The sequence below is a fragment of the Carassius carassius genome, chromosome 13, assembly GCF_963082965.1.
Source record: "Carassius carassius chromosome 13, fCarCar2.1, whole genome shotgun sequence".
NCBI lineage: Eukaryota > Metazoa > Chordata > Actinopteri > Cypriniformes > Cyprinidae > Carassius > Carassius carassius.
Window position 1 is genome coordinate 8,110,737 of NC_081767.1, and position 19,259 is coordinate 8,129,995.

Below are 19,259 nucleotides of genomic sequence, written 5' to 3' on the forward strand. Positions count from 1 at the left end.
TCAGATCCTCTGCACTTCATCGCGAATGTGCTTGATCCGCGTTATAAAGACCATTACTTGGATGCGGAAATAAGGCAGCGCGCACGAGAAATGATCCAGGCCGTGCTGGATGCGGAGAACCCACGTGGAGACGGAGAAGCTCCAAGCGCAGGAGACTGAAATCAGAACGCAGAAAAAATAGACTCGTGTCTGCACCAGATGAGAGGCATGCACCCTCGGTGTCTGATATGTTCAGTGAAGTTCTGCAAGAAAGTGCCTCAAATAATAATAATACGTTGGCTATTTTGTTCTTAGGCTACTATATATGTGACATTATATATATACACACACACACACACACACATGCATACATAATATCATATTGTAGCCATTTTTCTGCTAGATTTCTGCTTTAATTTGATAAAAATGTTTATTTATGCCCTGGGCCTATTTAAATACACTCTCTCAAATATTTCTCAAATGTCAGGCAGATGACAACCTCAACTGCTCAACAGCTAGATGGTTATCTGTCTGAAGTCCCCATCCCCAGAAGTGATAACAGTCTTGCCTACTGGAGAAGTAATGCACTTTCTAGTCCTACAGAGAAAAATTTCAAATGCACTTCACCTAAATGCACTTTGTTTTTATGAGAGAACAGTTCATTTTAAAACCTTTCTGCAGGCCAGTAGGCCTGTACATTATTATTTAATATACACATGAGTGGGATAAATTTTTAGTTTGAATTTTATTTTAATACTGTGCATTGTTGCAATGTGCTTAATAAATATTTGCATAATTTGTAATTATGTATTTTTATGTTTTTTTTAAATAATTTATGTAATTGTAATTATCTTTGAAACTTTAATATTAATTTATGCAATTGCAATGTCTTAATTTTAGTAAAGTTAGTACACGGTCATAGCAATAAATGCAATGGTACTAATAATTGGCATAATTTCTTTCGGTGTTTCGGTTTCGGTTTTCGGCCTTGGTTTTCTCTTTTTCGGTTTTCGGTTTCGGCCAAGAATTTTCATTTCGGTGCATCCCTATCACAAACCATAAAATGTAGTCAGGGTTCTGCTATGGTTTAGCATGGTTTCCAGAGATCTGGAGCTGATTCGGGGTAGCTCGGTGGTCTGTGACTGTTGTCTGGCGGCGCGGTGTCTTTTAAGGGGCCGTTCACATATCGCATCTTTTGCGCGCTCAAGTTCGTTATCTCCAATGTATGCGCGCTCATAATGGAAGCGATGCGGTCGCGACGCACACGCGAAAACAGGCGTGTCTGCACCGCATCGAGTTAAAAACATCTCAACTTTTTAGAATGCCGCAAGCGCACCGCGGGTCATGTGACAAGAACTAACCAATCAGCTTCATCCTTTCCCGTAACAACGTTGAAAGCTCAGCTAAGATGAAGGAACTGCTGATCATTTTACGCACGTCGGCGTATTTTTGTAGTCGACGTAATCGATGACGTCGACGCATCGTTGCAGCACTAAAAGGCTCATTAAAGTAACGCACAGATTTTATACACTATGTATCAATATCTCATAGAGCTGAAACAACGAATCGATTTAATCGATTAAAATCGATTATTAAAATAGTTGTCAACTAATTTAGTCATCGATTCGTTGCTAAATAATTTATTTGCCGTAAGCGGCTTATTTCGTGCATATTTCAAATCTGCGGTGACCAAAGTGTGGCAGTAATGAGCCACCGGAGGATTTACTCAGCCAGTACAACAGGAGAAGTAGCGAATAGCCAATAGCTGGCCTCGTTTTATGTCACGTGCTTCCCGAACGGCGTCTCTGCAGCATTCAGCAGGATGTGGAAGTACTTTATTTTGAGCCTTCAAAAAAGAAGATTAACCTGTAAACTCTGCACTACTGAACTGTTTAAGGGACCGTTCACATATCGCATCTTTTGCGCGCTCATGTTCGTTATTTCCAATGTAGGCGCGCAGTATGCGCACTCATAATGGAAGCGACGCGGTCGCGACGCACCCGTTTTTCCAGGCGCGTGCGCACCGCATCGAGTTAAAACATTTCAACTTTTCAGAATGCAGCAAGCGCACCGCGGGTCATGTGACAAGAACTAAATAATCAGCTTCATCCTTTCCCGTAACAACGGTAAAAGCTCAGCCAAGATGAAGGAACAGCTGATCATAGCTGTATATGGATTCCCATTTTGAAATAAATTTAGTAGCAGAGCTACTGCAAGCGATTTTTAGAGCTGCAAATCCATTTATCCTTTGCTGAAATTTCCGCGTCTTCAAGGAGAGAGCACGTCATGGTTGCTTAGCAAAGGCAGACGCCTCAGGGGCGCTTCTGCACGAGCGCTTTGGAAAGGAGGAGAAAGCGGTGCGTACAGTCTATGGGTGCGCCTAGCGTTTTAGGCGCGATATGTGAACGGCCCCTAAGCCTTTTATTTGTGCAGATTCTCCAGTACAATGTTGTTTGCAAATGTTTAGTTGTAAAAGCTGATAACATTGCTTTTTAACAGTTAACATTTAAAGCTTTACAAACATGTTCTGTGATCAGTTTGTCGTTTACCAGTTCATAATTCAGTCGTGCAGCCTAATTATGACTGAATGAGAGAGGTAAATGTTTAAAGATATTTGAAATGCACTTTTATTTCTAACTATTCACTGCTCTTTTTCGCACAGCAGGTTTTTTGTGTGTCCGTTTTTTCTGGACAACCTTCTGATGGATTTTACTTTAAATTGTGAGTTCCATTCAGGTTTCATGCCATTGGCACTTTATTCGAAGGATTGTTTACAATTTCACAGCATAAGCTATAAAGCTGTTTCCCAGTAAATAATAAAATACAACGCACTGCAATCTTATTCTGTTTTATCCTTATTCTTCGTGAAAATATGTTCTGAAAGATAATTTGTTTAGGATGTTAAACTACTTTAGGAGCTCTAAGGACTGCCATGGTGAAAACATTATTTGAAATCTCCTTGTGAAATTTGCTAGAGTATGGGTCAGTGTTTTGATTGCAGAAGAGTTTGACAAGGGATCACTAACACATAATAAAACAACTCCAGGTATATTTGTGATGAGGATATGACAATGCAAAATTATTAAAATCTCTTAAAAATCTATGCTGAATGATAAAGACCCTTTATTAATAATTTACTTTGGGGGAAAAATGGAAAAAACTAAAATATAAGTACATAAACCGATTAATCGATTAATCATAAAAATAATCGACAGATTAATCGATTATCAAAATAATCGTTAGTTGCAGCCCTAATATCTCATCCCTTTGTACTAGTGATGTCTGGTTCGCGAACAAATACTGTTCCTGTAGCTCAAGTGGTAGAGCATTGCGTTAGCAAGCGCAAGGTTGGGGGTTCGAATCCCGGGGAACACATGTTAGGAAAAATTGTTAGCCTGAATGCATTGTAAGTCGCTTTGGATAAAAGCGTCTGTTAAATGCATTAATTTTAAAATTTTAATTTAAATTTAAATGTTCAAATCGTTTGATTTAACCGGTTCTTCTGGGTGAACCGGTTGGACCAGTTCACCAAATCGGATTGAATCGTTTGAACTGGTTCGCGTCTCCAGTAAGCATTAATCCACAAATTATTGAGTACACGTGATTTTTTTTAGAACCTAGAGTATGTTTTGCTGCTGAATTATCCACTAACCTAGTTTATAATAGTATTTTTGTCATAGATTATGATTATATATTTTTTTAATTTATTTTTCATTAAAATGAAGTTTTGTATATGTAGTAGATTGTGATTAACACAAAAGAGTGGTGATCAGGTCAACAGTATAGAAATTCTACATTGATTAAAAAAAAAAAGCTGCGCCGGTATCGGATTGGATCAATATCGGTAGATACTCAGAATTTTCGGTATCAGATCAGTTCTGAAAAAAATGGTATCGTTGCATCCCTAGTAATAATAATAATAAATTCACATGCAGAATGCTTTAAAGGAATCATTCACCCAAATTGAAAATTCTAATTTATTCACCTTTTTCCAAACCTTATATTTTTCTTCAGTCTGTTGAACACACACAAAAAGATATTATGAAAAACGCCTCTTTGCCATACATCGAAAGTCAGTGGGCGTCTAATATTGGCATAGTTATTGTTTTGTTCACAAACACTGTTGCTAAAAATAAGCAACAGAAATGTAAACCTCCTTAGTCTGTGGTGCCTTCTGTGTTATACTTTATTGTGGTTAACACTGGTTTATTTGCATGATCCCAGGTGAGTCTGGCTCTGTGATACTGAACTTCTGCCTGACCTGAGACTTAACGCTTCCCCTCCCCCAACCTCCCTGCCACCCTGCCCTACGCCCCACACACCCCTATCCCAGCATGAACGAGGTCAGCATCGTCAGAGAGGGCTGGCTCCACAAGAGAGGTGAGATTGCTTACTCAACCATTCCTTTCAACTGTCTATCATACTTCTATATCATAAACACTGAGTTGTTGTCTTCCTTTTCACTGCCTTTTTGATTTATCCCAACTTTCTTCCTTCTGCCATTTACTTCCTTGTATCTCTTCCTCTTCCTGTCTGCAGGTGAATACATTAAGACTTGGAGGCCCCGATATTTCATCCTAAAGAGTGATGGCTCTTTCATTGGCTACAAAGAGAAGCCAGAGACGTCAGACCACAATCAGCCGCCTCTCAATAACTTCTCTGTTGCAGGTCTGCCACATTTCACTGTATCTCTCCACACTAACCAGATTGTGTTTAGTATGCTAATATACGGGTTCCATGTAGGTAGTTTAGTTTTTGAGCTATGGGCTATTCTTAAAGGAAGGGATGCATCATAAAGATAATTGCACCAAATAGGAAATTGCACAATATCAGCAAGGTTTTTTTTTTATTATAATTTTTTATATACATTGTTTTATATCTGGCAACATTGAATCTTACATTGTTTCAGCTTATTTAAGAGATTTGAAAGGATCACTTTTCCCATCACCTAGCACCCAAAGCATTGCTCGCAAAATTGCTAGCCTGATGTCCCTGGGCTATTGTTTTATCCACTCGGGCTACCAAAATGTATCTCTGCCCTGATATCCACTATCTTGAATAGTGATGTAAAATTCCTAACATGATTTGCGTTGTTCACTCACTTGTAGGGGTAAAATGGATCGTAGTTGTTTGCACTTATTTCGAAGTCTTGGTAATTTAAACATTCAAGCGTTTTTGAACATTCATGACCATTCAAAGCTAGCACGCTGGTTTCTGCGTGTACTCACTCAAAGCACGTACAGAGAGCCGTTTTTCAGACAATGCAATACACAGAATTTATAAATTTTCACTTCTCTTTGCTTCTGAATGAACACACACACAATTATTTCAAAATAATTGTCTCTGCAAGTATTCTCGTAAACACAGTTGAAAACACAGTGGAAATCTGTGCCTCATTATGTTGGATCTGTGCATTTAGTCTTGAAGGGGCAGCAGCCTATAAATATCTGCTGTTCCATTAGTGCCACCTGCTGTCAGAAAGTGACATTTGAGTCTCATCCACAGAGCTAAAATCAGACCATTCTGTTTTTGCTCACAATTTTGGAATTATACAATCCAGATAACATGTATTTAGCATTTTTTTGGATAGTAATTCAAATGCAGTGGTTGCCTCTGATTTTAAATAGAGCACAGGCAAAGCCTTTTGGTTTAGATTTCCTTTAGTTGTATAATTTGATTTGGGATTTGTTTTAAAATTTCAAGTTAGTTTTATTATTTAACATTTCATTTCACAAAGAAATATGCAGAATTTTGTCTGAGAAAAATTAAAAGGACACCTTTTCATTTGTAATTTGTTTTAAATCTCATTTTGTAAAAAAAATATATCTATAAAAAAATAATTATCTATAAATCAATTGTAAGAAAATTGCATTGTGTAATCTGTATCGTGAATTTTATCGCATTGTAAGTTTAGTGAATCGTTAAATCCCTATCAGTGATGCGCGGATCAGTGTATAACAACCCGCAACCGACCGACATTTTCAACTAACCCGCCCATAACTCGGACCGCAAAAAAAAAAAAATATTGTACCCGACCCGCTTCCTGACCCGCATTTTTTTCAAGTAGTAAATGCTCATCGTAGCATCATTGGGCCATAGACATAGGAACTAAGCAAAACAAAATAAAAAAAAACGTTAATATATTTACATTTTGTCAAGAATTATAAAAAAAACCATCAATAAGATCATTATTTGTAATTATAATTTTTTTTTTTTTTTTTATGTTTCTGCAACTTCAGCAGACAGTGAGGTTCGGATTTGTTCCGATCAGAGCTCATGAGCGGAGAGCGCATTTCTGAATATTCCGCTCCGCTCACTCATTCCATGGGGTCGGGTAATAAGCGTTATGACCGCAAGCAAAAAAACGGTTAAAGTAATGATTATGAATGTCTAAATTAGCAAGGCATTTAATTAAGCAATAAACTGGTGTTTTCTGTGTCGCTGCAAAGATGAAGTTGACGATGCGGACTAACGCCAGAGAGAAATGCACATTTCATATGGATTACATAATCAGAGAGTAGCCTATTTATTATGGTTTGAATATTTTCATTTAAAAGTAGACATTTCAAGCTTTCTGTAATATATAGCCTATATTTCTCAAATCTGTGAGGCACAAGCTGAGTTTCGGCGGCCTCCAGTTCACATGCAATGCAAGTGATCATGCTGGCGCATCATTAAATTGTCTGCTATTTATTTGCTTCTTATTTATTAAATACGGGCAATTGATTGATAAAACATTGATCAAAATTAAGATACAATTAATACAAAATGAAAATCTTTTAAAAAGAGTTTTCTATAAAACAAAACTTAATGAAGTCATCAAAATCATGTTTTACCAAAAACAGCGCCATTGCTCCACAGTCTTCACCTTTTCTCTCGCCGTCTCCATCTCTTCCTGCAGACTGAGCTCGTGTGTCATCTTCACGCCAGTTATTCAGCCAATAAAGTGTAGGCCTATGTATTTCAAAATTGTCTAGTACTATACAAAGGTTTAATTGGCATCTTTATTTCAAACGACCCGACCGACCGTGACCCGAATATCATTAAAAATATTTTTGGATGACTCGTAACCGCGGGTGACCGCAGGCACCCGCTCATTTTGGATCACTGCTACTAGTTTTGGCTGATCATGGTGATTTGTCCACAGTAAAGTTCAACTGATGTCCTTTTTTATTTTGGGCTAGTTAAATTAATTTTGGGCTACCAAAACCTGAAGAATGCCTGGCCGAAGGGCTAGTAGGGATTTTGACATTTTGCAAAATCTGTAAAGTGGTAGTGGTAAATTATGTAAAAATCTGTTTGTCTGACCAGTAGAAAATGCGTCAGTGTTTAAGAAAACCTGTTAATAATTGTTTTTAATTCCCAAAAGTTGCCCAGAAATAACACAATGTTTAAATACAAATTAAATGTACAATATGTAATTGTTCGCTGCTAGGGCACGTATTTAAAACAAAGAGACACATTCATATTTTGATGAGTCTGTGACTGAGTGTGGAATTGTGGTCTTCATCCCCACAGCCGATGCAATCTGACGGGACTCGGCCAGAAATCATGTTCACATATGAGCTAATGAATTATTAAAGTAGTAGAATGAAGCAGGGTGAGACTGAAAGCCATCAAAGCGCAATGAGGTCACTGAACGAGCGTGACACACAGCTGGAAAGCAGCGGAGCTTTTATTTGACTGCTTCCTCTCTTTCTGGTTGTGCGTATGTGGGGGGAAAAAGCAGCATTCTTTTATCATAGTAGATACATTTGAAAGTTCTGTTATAATGCTACTCTGTGCGGTCGTCACTGGTCTGTTAAAACTCACAACATATTAAAGTGTCTTTGGTGTTTCCATGTTTTCTACAAAACAAAACTAGAAATTGAGAGGTTATGATGTCATTGGCAGGCGACACAGTGACAATATAGACACGGGCCGTGACACTAGTTAAAATTGATCATTTCTCTGGATTATGCATTCTTAGAAACATTTGAGACAATGTAAGAACACAAGTAAGCAAAATATATAACACTGTTCTAGAGGTTTTTGGATATTTTAATAAAAAAATCTTACATATTGAGTCTTTGTGTTTGCGAGAGTACAAAAAAAAACATGCAACAAAAAAACACTGAGTGTAAAATGAGCAAAAACAAAAGAATTTGACTTGAGGTTGTGTGTATGTGTTTTTCTATCAATGTTGGATGTTCTTGTTTGTTTAAATCTCCTAAACCTAGATTACTAGCATATTCGGTCAAGAATCATCTCCCGATTAAGAAAGCAAGAGGTCATCAAATGGCAGATGACTCAATATATTTAGTTTAGAAACTTTTGACAAATTCAACTAATTTAAATCCAAAATACAACTTTTCAAAACTTTAATATCCTTCACAGAGTGTCAGCTGATGAAGACTGAACGACCTCGGCCAAACACATTTGTCATCCGCTGCTTGCAGTGGACCACTGTTATTGAGCGCACCTTCCATGTGGACAGCAATGCTGAAAGGTGAGGAGATGAGATGGAGGGTCCTGCTGCAATCAGTGTCCTTGTTGTGAATGAATGAGTGGTAGAGAGAGAGCTTAAGAAGCAGATGCTGAATGGTATTTACTGGAAAAGCAGATTTAGATGTATTAATCAGAGTTTTGCCAACCAAAACAGGTTATTACTCACTGCCTGTTGCTTAAATTGAATCGTAAGGGAGTTGAAAAACATTTCAGTGGAAACAGGAATTGTGTTAAGGTCATTGTGACTAAAGAGCCCAATTCTTTCAAAGGATGGCAATCATGTTCATGTGACCAGTGTATTTAACATAGAAAATAACGAGGAACCAAAACTTTTTTAAATGTTTTTCTTTCATTTAATGAATTCGATTTTATCTTGATGTCAATAAAGAGAGGAGTGGATACGTGCAATTCAGGATGTTGCCAATGGGCTCAAGTCCCGGGAAGAGGAAGAGCCAATGGACATCAACTTTGGCTCCCCTGGAGACAACAGCTTGGAGGGGATGGAGGCTGCCATTGCAAAGTCTCGCACCAAAGTGGTAAGTGCCTTAACTCAAGGTGTAGCCGTTTTCTGGTTGTTTGGGCATCGTTTCACTTCTCCATGAGAAACAAACTCAGTTGTCCATTGTCTAAAAGAACCAGTTTCTTACACAGCTGTTTCAGTGGCTGCGTTTACACTTGGCATTAACATGCAATTAGGGCTTGAGCGATATATCTAACGATATGATCATGCGCGTCTAGTCAGTAAATCTGGTTCACTTTCGATAATGAACGCAATATTGCGTAGCTTGTAAGTGATCTACGGCTCTATTAAATGCCACTCCATTTGAAAGCAGGTGATGGCGATTTAGCGATATTCACGGAACCAGATTTACTGACTAGATGCTCATGATCATATAGTTAGGTACATCACCCAGCCCTACATGCAACCTGTATCCGGATGTTGTCCAATTACACATTGAAAAGACAAGGGTAAACGCACTACTGATCTGAATGTTGTCCAATCAGCATGTCCTGGTCCAGAGGTAGTCGGAGACGCATTGTGGTCTCAGTGTGATCTCAGTGTAATGTAAATGCAATCCAGCCATCGTGTCAGCATTCACAGGTCGACATCATGCAAAACGCCACCCCCTTTCGAGTGAACTATCAGGAAAAAAAGACAGAGAACACGCATGTGGAGAATAGTGAGACTCCTACACTTATCTCTTATTTGCAAAATGTCCCGCGTCTGAAAATGCTTTTCAAAAGAAAACCCCCCAATTTAGGTTGACTGCACCGAGCTATTCTCTGCAGACTATATTGCGCGAGAAATACAGATCCAATCGGTTATCCAGATATAAAGTCAGTTGATGTTGCCAAGTGTAAACCATAGACTGTAAAAAAGATGGACGACACCCCTTCATTCACTTCCATTGAATAAAAGTGAAGCCGCCATTGTCCCAATAGGGGGCGGCCATATTGCGCTGATTTGGGACCAAAGTCTGCACAGTAGAGAGCAAAGTGAAGCCGCGTCCTGTCCACACTCCCGCAGAGTCGATCGCAAACACACGCCCCTGACCCTTTATAAATTAGCTTGACTGGTCCAATTTTTGTTTGCTGATTTTTCGTATAAAAGGCTTGTTAAAATAAGGTAAATACAACTCCAGTCTCTTCCTGAAGATCAGGGAAGCTGTCAGTATCAGCTGTCAATCATGTCACACTCCCATTTTTATAGCATCTCATAACTAACTAAAATCAAACTTATTTTAAAAACGAACACCCTAACTTACATCGGCGTGAATAAAATCTAAATCAAATGACATAAACCATGTTTGAAAACAAAATATTTACAGTGAAATTTAATTTAGTTTGTATCATGTCCCATTAGATAACATGGGGAGGGCATGGTTTATGACTTATACTGTGACCAGGTTGGCTTTACGTTTGAGGACTAAGGGTGCTTTCACACCTGCCTCATTTAGTTCGGTTGAATCATACCAGAGTTCAATTCCCCCTTTGGTGCTGATCGTTTGGGCAGGTGTGAAAGCAGCAATCGCACTCGGGTGTGCACCAAAAGAGGACCAAACAAGCGTACCGAGACCTGCTTGAAGAGGTGGTCTCGGTACGCTTTCAAACGAACTCTGGAGCGATTCGTTTGTGGTGAGAACGTGATCTTACCTCGAACAGACCCAACTGCAAAAAGTACTGATCATTTTTGGACTAAACCAGCTGCCGTAGTCAGCTGCGCTGTGCATTATGGGATGAGGAAGTGTTTGTTGACAGTTTGCACTTTAGCATGGCAGCTCATGGACAAACTTGGAGTAGTGAGGAGGTCCGGAGCCTCATAGAAATTTGGTCTGATGATCATGAGCATGTCAGAGTTAAAAAGAATTAGTGCACACCTCCGCTTGAAGTTATGAACGATTCCCGCTCGCCGTTTGCAGGGCAATAGAACGTTGTTTTCAAGCCGCATCCGTGCTTCATTATAGAAATGTATTGTTTGCATATTGTGGTGTATACAAATAATGTAATAGATTATGGCCAGGGACAAAACCAGCCCGTGCAGTCGTCTCTCCATAGTTGTTGTCTCCATTTTGTTTGCCTCTTATGTTGGAATTTTCCAGCACGTAAATTCTGACCAATCGAAAAGCAGTTTAGGAAATACGTCATGGCCAATGAGTGATGTGGACGTTGTCATGTGACTGCATTTTGGTTCGTTTCAACTGGTTCGGACCAAAGCAATCAGTGTGGTGTGAAAAGGAACCAAAAAAGCTGAAAAATGTTACAATGTATAATTGTTTGCCCTTGGTTCGGACCAAATGAACCGAATTAGAGATGTGAAAGCACCCTAACTGCGGGCACACTTGGTGTAAATACACGTGTTCTGATTGATTGAGGATCTGATCTGCTTGATCGGATCACGGTGATCCCATGTTAATGCCAAGTGTAAATACAGCCAATGTCATGTTTCTCGTATCACCTAGCTCTCTCTATCTTCATTTCATATCCAGTTATTTTAAGGAATAATTAACCCAAAAATAAAAATTTTACTCATCCTCAGGGCCATTCAAGCCATTTTCTTCATTTGATCAGATTTGCTTAGCATTATAGTCCAATAAATTCTCTACTGTGAATGGATGCAGCAAGAATGAGTTCAACAGTTGTGAGAAACAGTTGTTTAAAACAACACCGTAATCCACATGTAATTGACATGACTCTAGTTCATCAGTTAACTGCATGTTTGTAAGAAGCAAATCTATTATTAAGGTGTATTAAATTTAAACTTGTTTCTGGCCAAAATTTGAGTCCATAATAACACTTCCTCCAGAGAAGTCGCCCGTCCCCTGATGTCCTCTCACATCAGAATCCACCAACATAAAGTTAAGAACTCTTGAACTGTTTTTTACTTGTAAACTGTGATTTATCTGTTTATATTTCTCTCCTGATTCTGGTGAGACAACCTTTTTTACTGGAGAAAGGAATTCTATGGGTAGAGGACTTGTATTTTAGTTTGAAGTTAAAAACCTCTTGTTGATGGTCTGGTTTATTACAAACACAGGTTTTTACTTCACAAGATGTTAATTAATGGACTGGAATAATGTGGATTACTGTAATAAACAAGATCACTTAGAATCAGCTTGTCAAAATAATCCTGTTCAGCATTCAATGAGACCCTTCCACTCTGCTATGGGGTCCTAATGATGTGATAATGACAGGCTGGCTGTACGTTATCCATTACTTGGCATAACTATAGGTTTTATTTACATAATTTTAAATGTTGAGATTTTATGACTGAGCAGATTTAATTCTAATACAAAAAATGTCATTACTCATTTTTGTTCTTCTTTAGACAATGAGTGACTTTGACTACTTAAAGCTGCTCGGTAAAGGCACTTTTGGAAAGGTGATTCTAGTAAGGGAAAAGGCTACTGGCATGTACTATGCCATGAAGATCCTACGCAAAGAGGTCATCATTGCTAAGGTTGGCAGCACACAAATCAGAAATTTAAAATGCTCCAGAATGACTTGTGTGAGACTTGTCCTTTTTTTTGTCTATTTCAGGATGAGGTTGCACACACAGTCACAGAAAGCAGAGTGTTGCAGAACACACGGCATCCGTTCCTCACAGTACGTCCACCTCCATCAGGGTTTTTTTTGTTGTTGCACAATTACCTTGGTTCTAGAGTTGTTAGTTCACATTGTTTTCAATCTCTCCACAGACACTAAAATACGCCTTCCAGACACGAGATCGATTGTGTTTTGTCATGGAGTACGCAAATGGGGGCGAGGTTCGTCACATCTTGTCGCTCCTTACAAAAACAAACTAGGAAATCCTTCACATTCTGTCTCTTTTAAAATTATGTTTTGTCTCCTTTTTACGTGTTTCCAGCTGTTCTTCCACTTGTCTCGAGAGCGCGTGTTTACGGAAGATAGAGCTCGCTTCTATGGGGCTGAAATTGTTTCAGCGTTGGAATATCTGCACTCTAAAGATGTCGTCTACAGGGACCTAAAGGTTTTCTGTGTTTAATGCTCTATGTAATCATTGTGAAAATACTTAGAATTGTTTTTGAAAATTGTGTCATAGACCACAAAGACATGAAGTCTGTGTTCCTTTTTTCCCCAAATGGCAAAACACGATTTCCTAATTCTGTTTGAATTGCATTTGTCTCTGCAGCTGGAGAATCTAATGCTGGACAAAGATGGTCATATTAAAATCACAGACTTTGGCCTGTGTAAAGAGGGCATTACTAATGAGGCCACCATGAAGACATTCTGTGGGACCCCAGAATACCTTGCTCCTGAGGTACTCCCTACTCACTCCATGAATGTGTTTTTTCAATCGATTTTTGGATCATAGTTTAATAGATTAAATGTGGAAAAACCCTGTGAATCAGGCCCAACTCTAATTTTCAAATTTTCTGACCTATTGTTATGAAATCCCACACTGTTTTAAAGCAGGAAATCATCTTGTTGTTTGTGTGTTTTAAATGTCATCACATTGAAAGGAGAGCAGAAGCTACAAAACTTCTTCGCAATATTACACAATAGTTCTAGATGTCAAGAAGTACTATATGAAGGTTTAAGAATATTTAAAAATAAAAAAAGCAAGTCCTATGAATCAGAAAGAATAAAGACAAACTATTTTCTGTTATGTTTGTTGTGGCTTGTAGACCCAGAAGTAAACGCCCACTGGTACGATTAGCTAAAAGTTGTGTATGTTTGACAGCGTACATCCTTCAAAGATGGATGCTGCCGTGATTTAGGTTTAAAACACATAAATACTCAGTACATATCAAACAATCTGAAATGATAAATGAAGTAATAGGGATGATGTAATAAAAAGTTATGTTTTATTTATATTTGGCACAGTATCATCTTTTAGTTTCAGTATTTCTGAAAATCCAAAGAGAATAAACGGCCTTACTGGTTTTTAGTGATGTGGTCTGGAACTTCATTAAAAATTGAGTTAATCCACTGATCACTCTTTCCTGATGTTGGGATCAGAAGGAAGACAATGAAAAGACACAGCTTGGCACTAAACTGCACTGAACTTGATCATTTTCTGCAGAGGCAGTGTTTATCCACATTATTAGGTCATAAAGTGGTACATTCAACAACCTGTCGTTTTAGCAGAATGGCTTCAATATAAGCTTTTTTTTATGAGAAAGGTTTGAGTTCTGAAAATTACAGGATGTTTTTATAGTACGATGACCTCTTACATGTCACAAGATCAAGGGAATTTTGATTTCTCAGTTCATGACCCCTTTAATAAGATTTAGCTGGATTGTTCTTTTGGCCAAAAGAAAAAAGATGCTTTGTAAACCAAAAATATCACTCCATTATTATTTGCACAAAGAAGGTTGTTTGTGCATTCCTTGTGTTCATATTGTCCACATTTAGTGCATGTTGTTCCAGAGAAGAAAAATAATAAATCTCTGTAAGGTTTGGTCACTGATAGACAAACAGCTCATTATGGTTACTTTTTTACTCTTAACTTATATATATATTATATTATATATTATATATTATATTATATTTAGCCTTTATAAAATCTAAAGTATTCAGTAGTGTTTAACACCGTAATTTAATGCTGGTTATAGTAACAAGTTCAACATTTATAACTAATTCCAAATAAGGTTGGGACACCATTGGGATACATGGGGGTACACTAAAAGTTGAACCTGGTTATTCATCACCCTTCCCTCCCACACACATTCATTTAATGTACTTGTTACTCAGAAATACGTTGCATTATTAAAGTACAATGTTTTACAAAAACAGCAGCATGAACTTTGATAAACCTTCCCAATAATAAAGAATGGCTTGTTTAAGCTTCTTGTTTTCTCTTGCTTTATTGCCATCTTTAAATGTTCTACTTCATTTTCATCTTCTCCACGTTCTTTGATGTAGGTATTAGAAGACAATGATTACGGCCGTGCAGTGGATTGGTGGGGTCTGGGAGTGGTCATGTATGAAATGATGTGTGGTCGGCTGCCGTTCTATAACCAGGACCACGAACGTCTGTTTGAGCTCATTTTAATGGAGGAGATCCGCTTCCCTAGAAACCTCTCGCCCGAGGCAAAGGCCTTGCTGGCCGGCCTGCTCAAGAAAGACCCCAAACAGAGGTAAGACGAGCATCTGTTTCTACTTTTGTTATGACGGGGGGGGGGGGGGGGGTCTTGTGTATGGTTCTATTAATGTGAATTTGGTGTTTTTAAGGCTTGGAGGAGGTCCTGAGGATGCCAAAGAAGTGATGACACACAAGTTCTTCAGTTCCATGAACTGGCAAGATGTCCTTCAAAAGAAGGTAAGAGTTTAAGTCAGTGGGAACCAATTCATGAGATCTAATCATCACACGTATTAGAGAATGTACACTATTATTGTCTTGGACAGATACTCTCAAATATCGTTTGCGTTCATGTTTCAATATTGTTTCAGCATGATTGATGCAGTGTGCTCGGAAGACATATACCCTCAAACACGACATGTTTATTTTTGACTTCTTTAGACATTTAACAGTGAACAGTCATTTATGCTGATCTCTTTGTGTGGTTTTATGCAGCTTATCCCACCCTTCAAGCCGCAAGTGACCTCAGAGACAGACACACGCTACTTTGACGACGAGTTCACTGCACAGACCATTACTGTCACACCACCTGACCAATGTGAGTACCTCAGATCTTCCTCGTTTCCTGTCTGCTTGTGAGGTGTGTGTCTGAGAAAATGATTAACAAGTCACTTTGTGGAAAATGACAGCAAATATTTTAGCCCTCAAAACTGTTCCAAATAAGTAGCACAAGTATAAGTTGCACTGGATCAAAAATGCGTTGTTAAGAGCATTGGTGTAAAAGTCACATGATGCTGTTATTATATGTACCTACGGTTTCACAGCTGAGGCTTAAGGCTAGTCCCAGACTAAAATGCATGTTTGAGTTGTCTCAACTGAAAATAGCTGGGCGCTATGTCAAAAATATCGTATCGATAATCACCTTAACCCTTTTGCACGTGAGTTTAAAATATTCTAGCTGAGCCACCGGCATGAGTTTCTTTAGGCAACAATTATTTTAGAATGTACCGCCTTATTGTTTCCATGGCGATGCATCATGCTTGTCATGTGACACAACACAGCTACAATAGATCTGTATGACACATGGATCGTTTTATTTAGTTTTTCCTGTTTTGTTCACAATATTCACAAACATGCTCATTATATTATATTCCGATACTGAAATATGTGCAAATACATTTGGTAGTTTAAACACTTTTATATCAACCGTGCTAGTGTTATTGTTCCTGTGGGTCAGTGGTAGAGCATTGCGTTAGCAGCACAAAAGGTTGTGGGTTCGATTCCCAGGGAGCACATGTTAGGTAAAGAATTTTAGCATGAATGCACTAAGTCGCTTTGGATAACAGCATCTGCTAAATGCATAAATGTAATTAATTTTTAATTTAATTTAGTTGATCTATACCGGGTGATGGGCGCCGGCATGTTAGTTCCCGCTAAATCCGAGCTGTGGAATTTACAACACGCAAATTCATCCTCTCCTCACGAAACACTTTGAAGTAGGTCTCCGGTAAACTCGGAGAAGAGCAGAGTAAACTTTATAGTTACCTACACAATCTGTATATGATATCAATAAAAACATGAAGTCAGATTATATTGATAAGGCTCATTATTGCCGTTTCCATAGACATCAGCATGTATTTTACAAACTGTAAATGTATGGTTATGCTTGTACTTATCTGTATTTAAGTATCTGAAACCTAAAGTAAGCATTATATGGTTTAAAACTAAATATTGGTGATGATATGACAAATGCTCAGCGCGTCTGATCTGGCTCTGCGCCAGCCAAAGTGCGAAAGGGATTCAAATTCAGCAGTTGATGACATGATGCACTGAAAGTTTTAATTACACCGGTGTGATCATACACTACAGGGACCAGCCAAAACTGATCACACAGGTGTGATCGTATGCGTTAAAGGGTTAAAAAATATTTCAATATTGGATAATATCGTCTACCTAAGCCCCATCTCCACCACACCCGGCCCCGCCGAGACAACATTGCAGATATGCACCATAAACGCACACCATGTTCAGTTTGGACTTAACTATTGCCACAAAGTTTGGTCTTACTTTTCTTAGTTTGTGCCTTACCTAACAGCAAAAAATAGCTTTGCTGTTAAATTTGTTTGAAATTAATTTTGTTTTGTGAGGAGAACTGTTGAAAAAAAGAAAAAAATTAAGTTCATGTTGATGTAGTTGGACATTCTGGCGGCGACTGTAAGAATGAAAAAATTCATGTTGATATCATATAGTAATTTCTAGAAAACATTGGCCTATTTTCTGATGTTTCTCTTTCCTTTTGATATTTATCATGTGCCTAAAATCATGCAGGGATTAAAAATGAATTCCGAACAAAGGTTTTAATTTAATTTTTTTTTTCTGGTATAGCCTACTAGTTCGGAGTAGTAATATTAATTTAGGTTAATTTTCCCGACCAACGACAACTGCTTGTTATCTGAACACTAACTGTTAACTGATAAGATCAGAATATTAAATTAGCATTGAATAAAAACAATTTAAGGGATAGTTTACCCAAAAATGAATTGTGATGTTTATCTGCTTACCCCCAGGGCATTCAAGACGTAGGTGACTTTGTTGAACACAAACCAAGATTTTTAAGTCAAACCAGCGCCTCCATGTTAACTGTCACGTAGTGTAAGCACACGCCTTTTCAGCTTCCACACGCCACACAAACACTTGAAAATGCACACATTTACTATAGACATTAATATAGACATAGATGTACAGTAGATGTTGATTTTGTGTAGCAATATTCATGTAGCAAACATTAAAACAAAAAAACTTGGAAAGAACAATTTTATAAATAGCCTACCTTTTAACTGATAGTTTTAATCTGTCAAAATTCTTACTTGAAGTTAATGGTTAACATTTGGCTCATTTTTAACAAAATAAAAATAACTGCTCTATTTAGAAGCAAGTTTTTCAATTTCATTTTGTTTTGTAATTTATCATATTTATTTTATTAATAAAAATACAATGCCCACAATATAATATTCAGTGTTGAGTTGCCGAAACTCCAAAGGTGAGCTAAGTACTGTATTTTTCGGACTATAAGTCGCACCTTAATATAAGTCGCATCAGTCCAAAAATATGTCATGACGAGGAAAAAAACATAAGTCGCACTGGACTATAAGTCCCATTTATTTAGAACCAAGAACCAAGAGCAAACATTACCGTCTACAGCCACGAGAGGGCGCTCTATGTGTTCAGTGGTATGCCACAGGAGCACTGAGCAGCATGGAGCGCCCTCTCGTGGCTGGAGAAGGTAATGTTTTCTCTTGGTTCATTTCTCCTGGTTCATGTCAAATTAATTTTGATTAAGTCGCACCTGACTATAAGTCACAGGACCAGCCAAACTATGAAAAAAGTGCGACTTATAGTCCGGAAAATACGCTAGCCTACTAATGTCTTCAGACGCTCTCAAATGAATTAAGAATTTATAGTGCCATCTAAGCTTCATTAAACACAATTATACTGTATATACTGTTTAATAAAATCTGTACAAATATTGCACTGAAATGTGCGCTGAAGGAATTTGCGTATATTGCGTATATGTTATTTATACCTGTTATTTTTGTGGTTTTTCATCATTATACAGTCTGTTTATATAAATATTTAGAAACCTGCAGTGCTAATATTTGTATTTTTTTCTGTTTAACTTTTATTAAATAGAATAGGCCTATACCCTAAATAAGTATAGGCTAAATTATATTGAAACGCATCACAAAAATAATCACATACACAGATGGACATTGGACAACACAGATGGACACCATTAACAGGCAAATAAAATATGAGGTGAGGTTACAAAAATGGTTCAGTCAAGATGGATGTTTTTTGTTTACTTTTAATTAATGACTGGCAGCAGCGGCTGATGCACAGATCCAATACACCAGTGGTTCTCAATTCCAGTCCTCGCGCCCCACAAAATGTCAGTCGGAACACAGTTTTATTTCTCAAGTCTTTAGGTTCTTAAGACATAACCAATTGTATTTGTGATATTTTGATATAATCCTGTTTACTTGTCCATACGAATGTATAAAAATGCAGATATAAAGCCGATATGATTTTTTGAATTAAGAAATTTGAAATCATTTGACAATGGATTTAAAAATGCATGTGTAAAATAAACATACTTTAGATGACAAGGTATTTTCCACAAATAAATATTTAATAAAAAGGAAGTAAACACTGTAATCAATGGGGTCTCAGTATTCTGCGAAGTTTGTGT

The 19,259-nt window shown here is 37.8% G+C and overlaps 1 protein-coding gene across 1 annotated transcript in view; it reads left to right on the forward strand.

Moving 5' to 3' along the window:
* The window catches only part of LOC132155930 (RAC-beta serine/threonine-protein kinase), a 28,996-nt gene that overhangs the window by 7,202 nt on the left and 2,535 nt on the right, over positions 1-19,259 (forward strand). Inside the window, exons 2-13 of the mRNA XM_059564714.1 lie at positions 4,204-4,359; positions 4,519-4,647; positions 8,356-8,467; positions 8,855-9,002; positions 12,293-12,424; positions 12,505-12,570; positions 12,663-12,731; positions 12,833-12,955; positions 13,118-13,246; positions 14,854-15,068; positions 15,163-15,250; positions 15,506-15,608. Coding sequence (XP_059420697.1) covers positions 4,314-4,359; positions 4,519-4,647; positions 8,356-8,467; positions 8,855-9,002; positions 12,293-12,424; positions 12,505-12,570; positions 12,663-12,731; positions 12,833-12,955; positions 13,118-13,246; positions 14,854-15,068; positions 15,163-15,250; positions 15,506-15,608 — 1,360 coding nt within the window. The 5' untranslated portion in view covers positions 4,204-4,313. The remainder of the gene's footprint in view (positions 1-4,203; positions 4,360-4,518; positions 4,648-8,355; positions 8,468-8,854; positions 9,003-12,292; positions 12,425-12,504; positions 12,571-12,662; positions 12,732-12,832; positions 12,956-13,117; positions 13,247-14,853; positions 15,069-15,162; positions 15,251-15,505; positions 15,609-19,259) is intronic.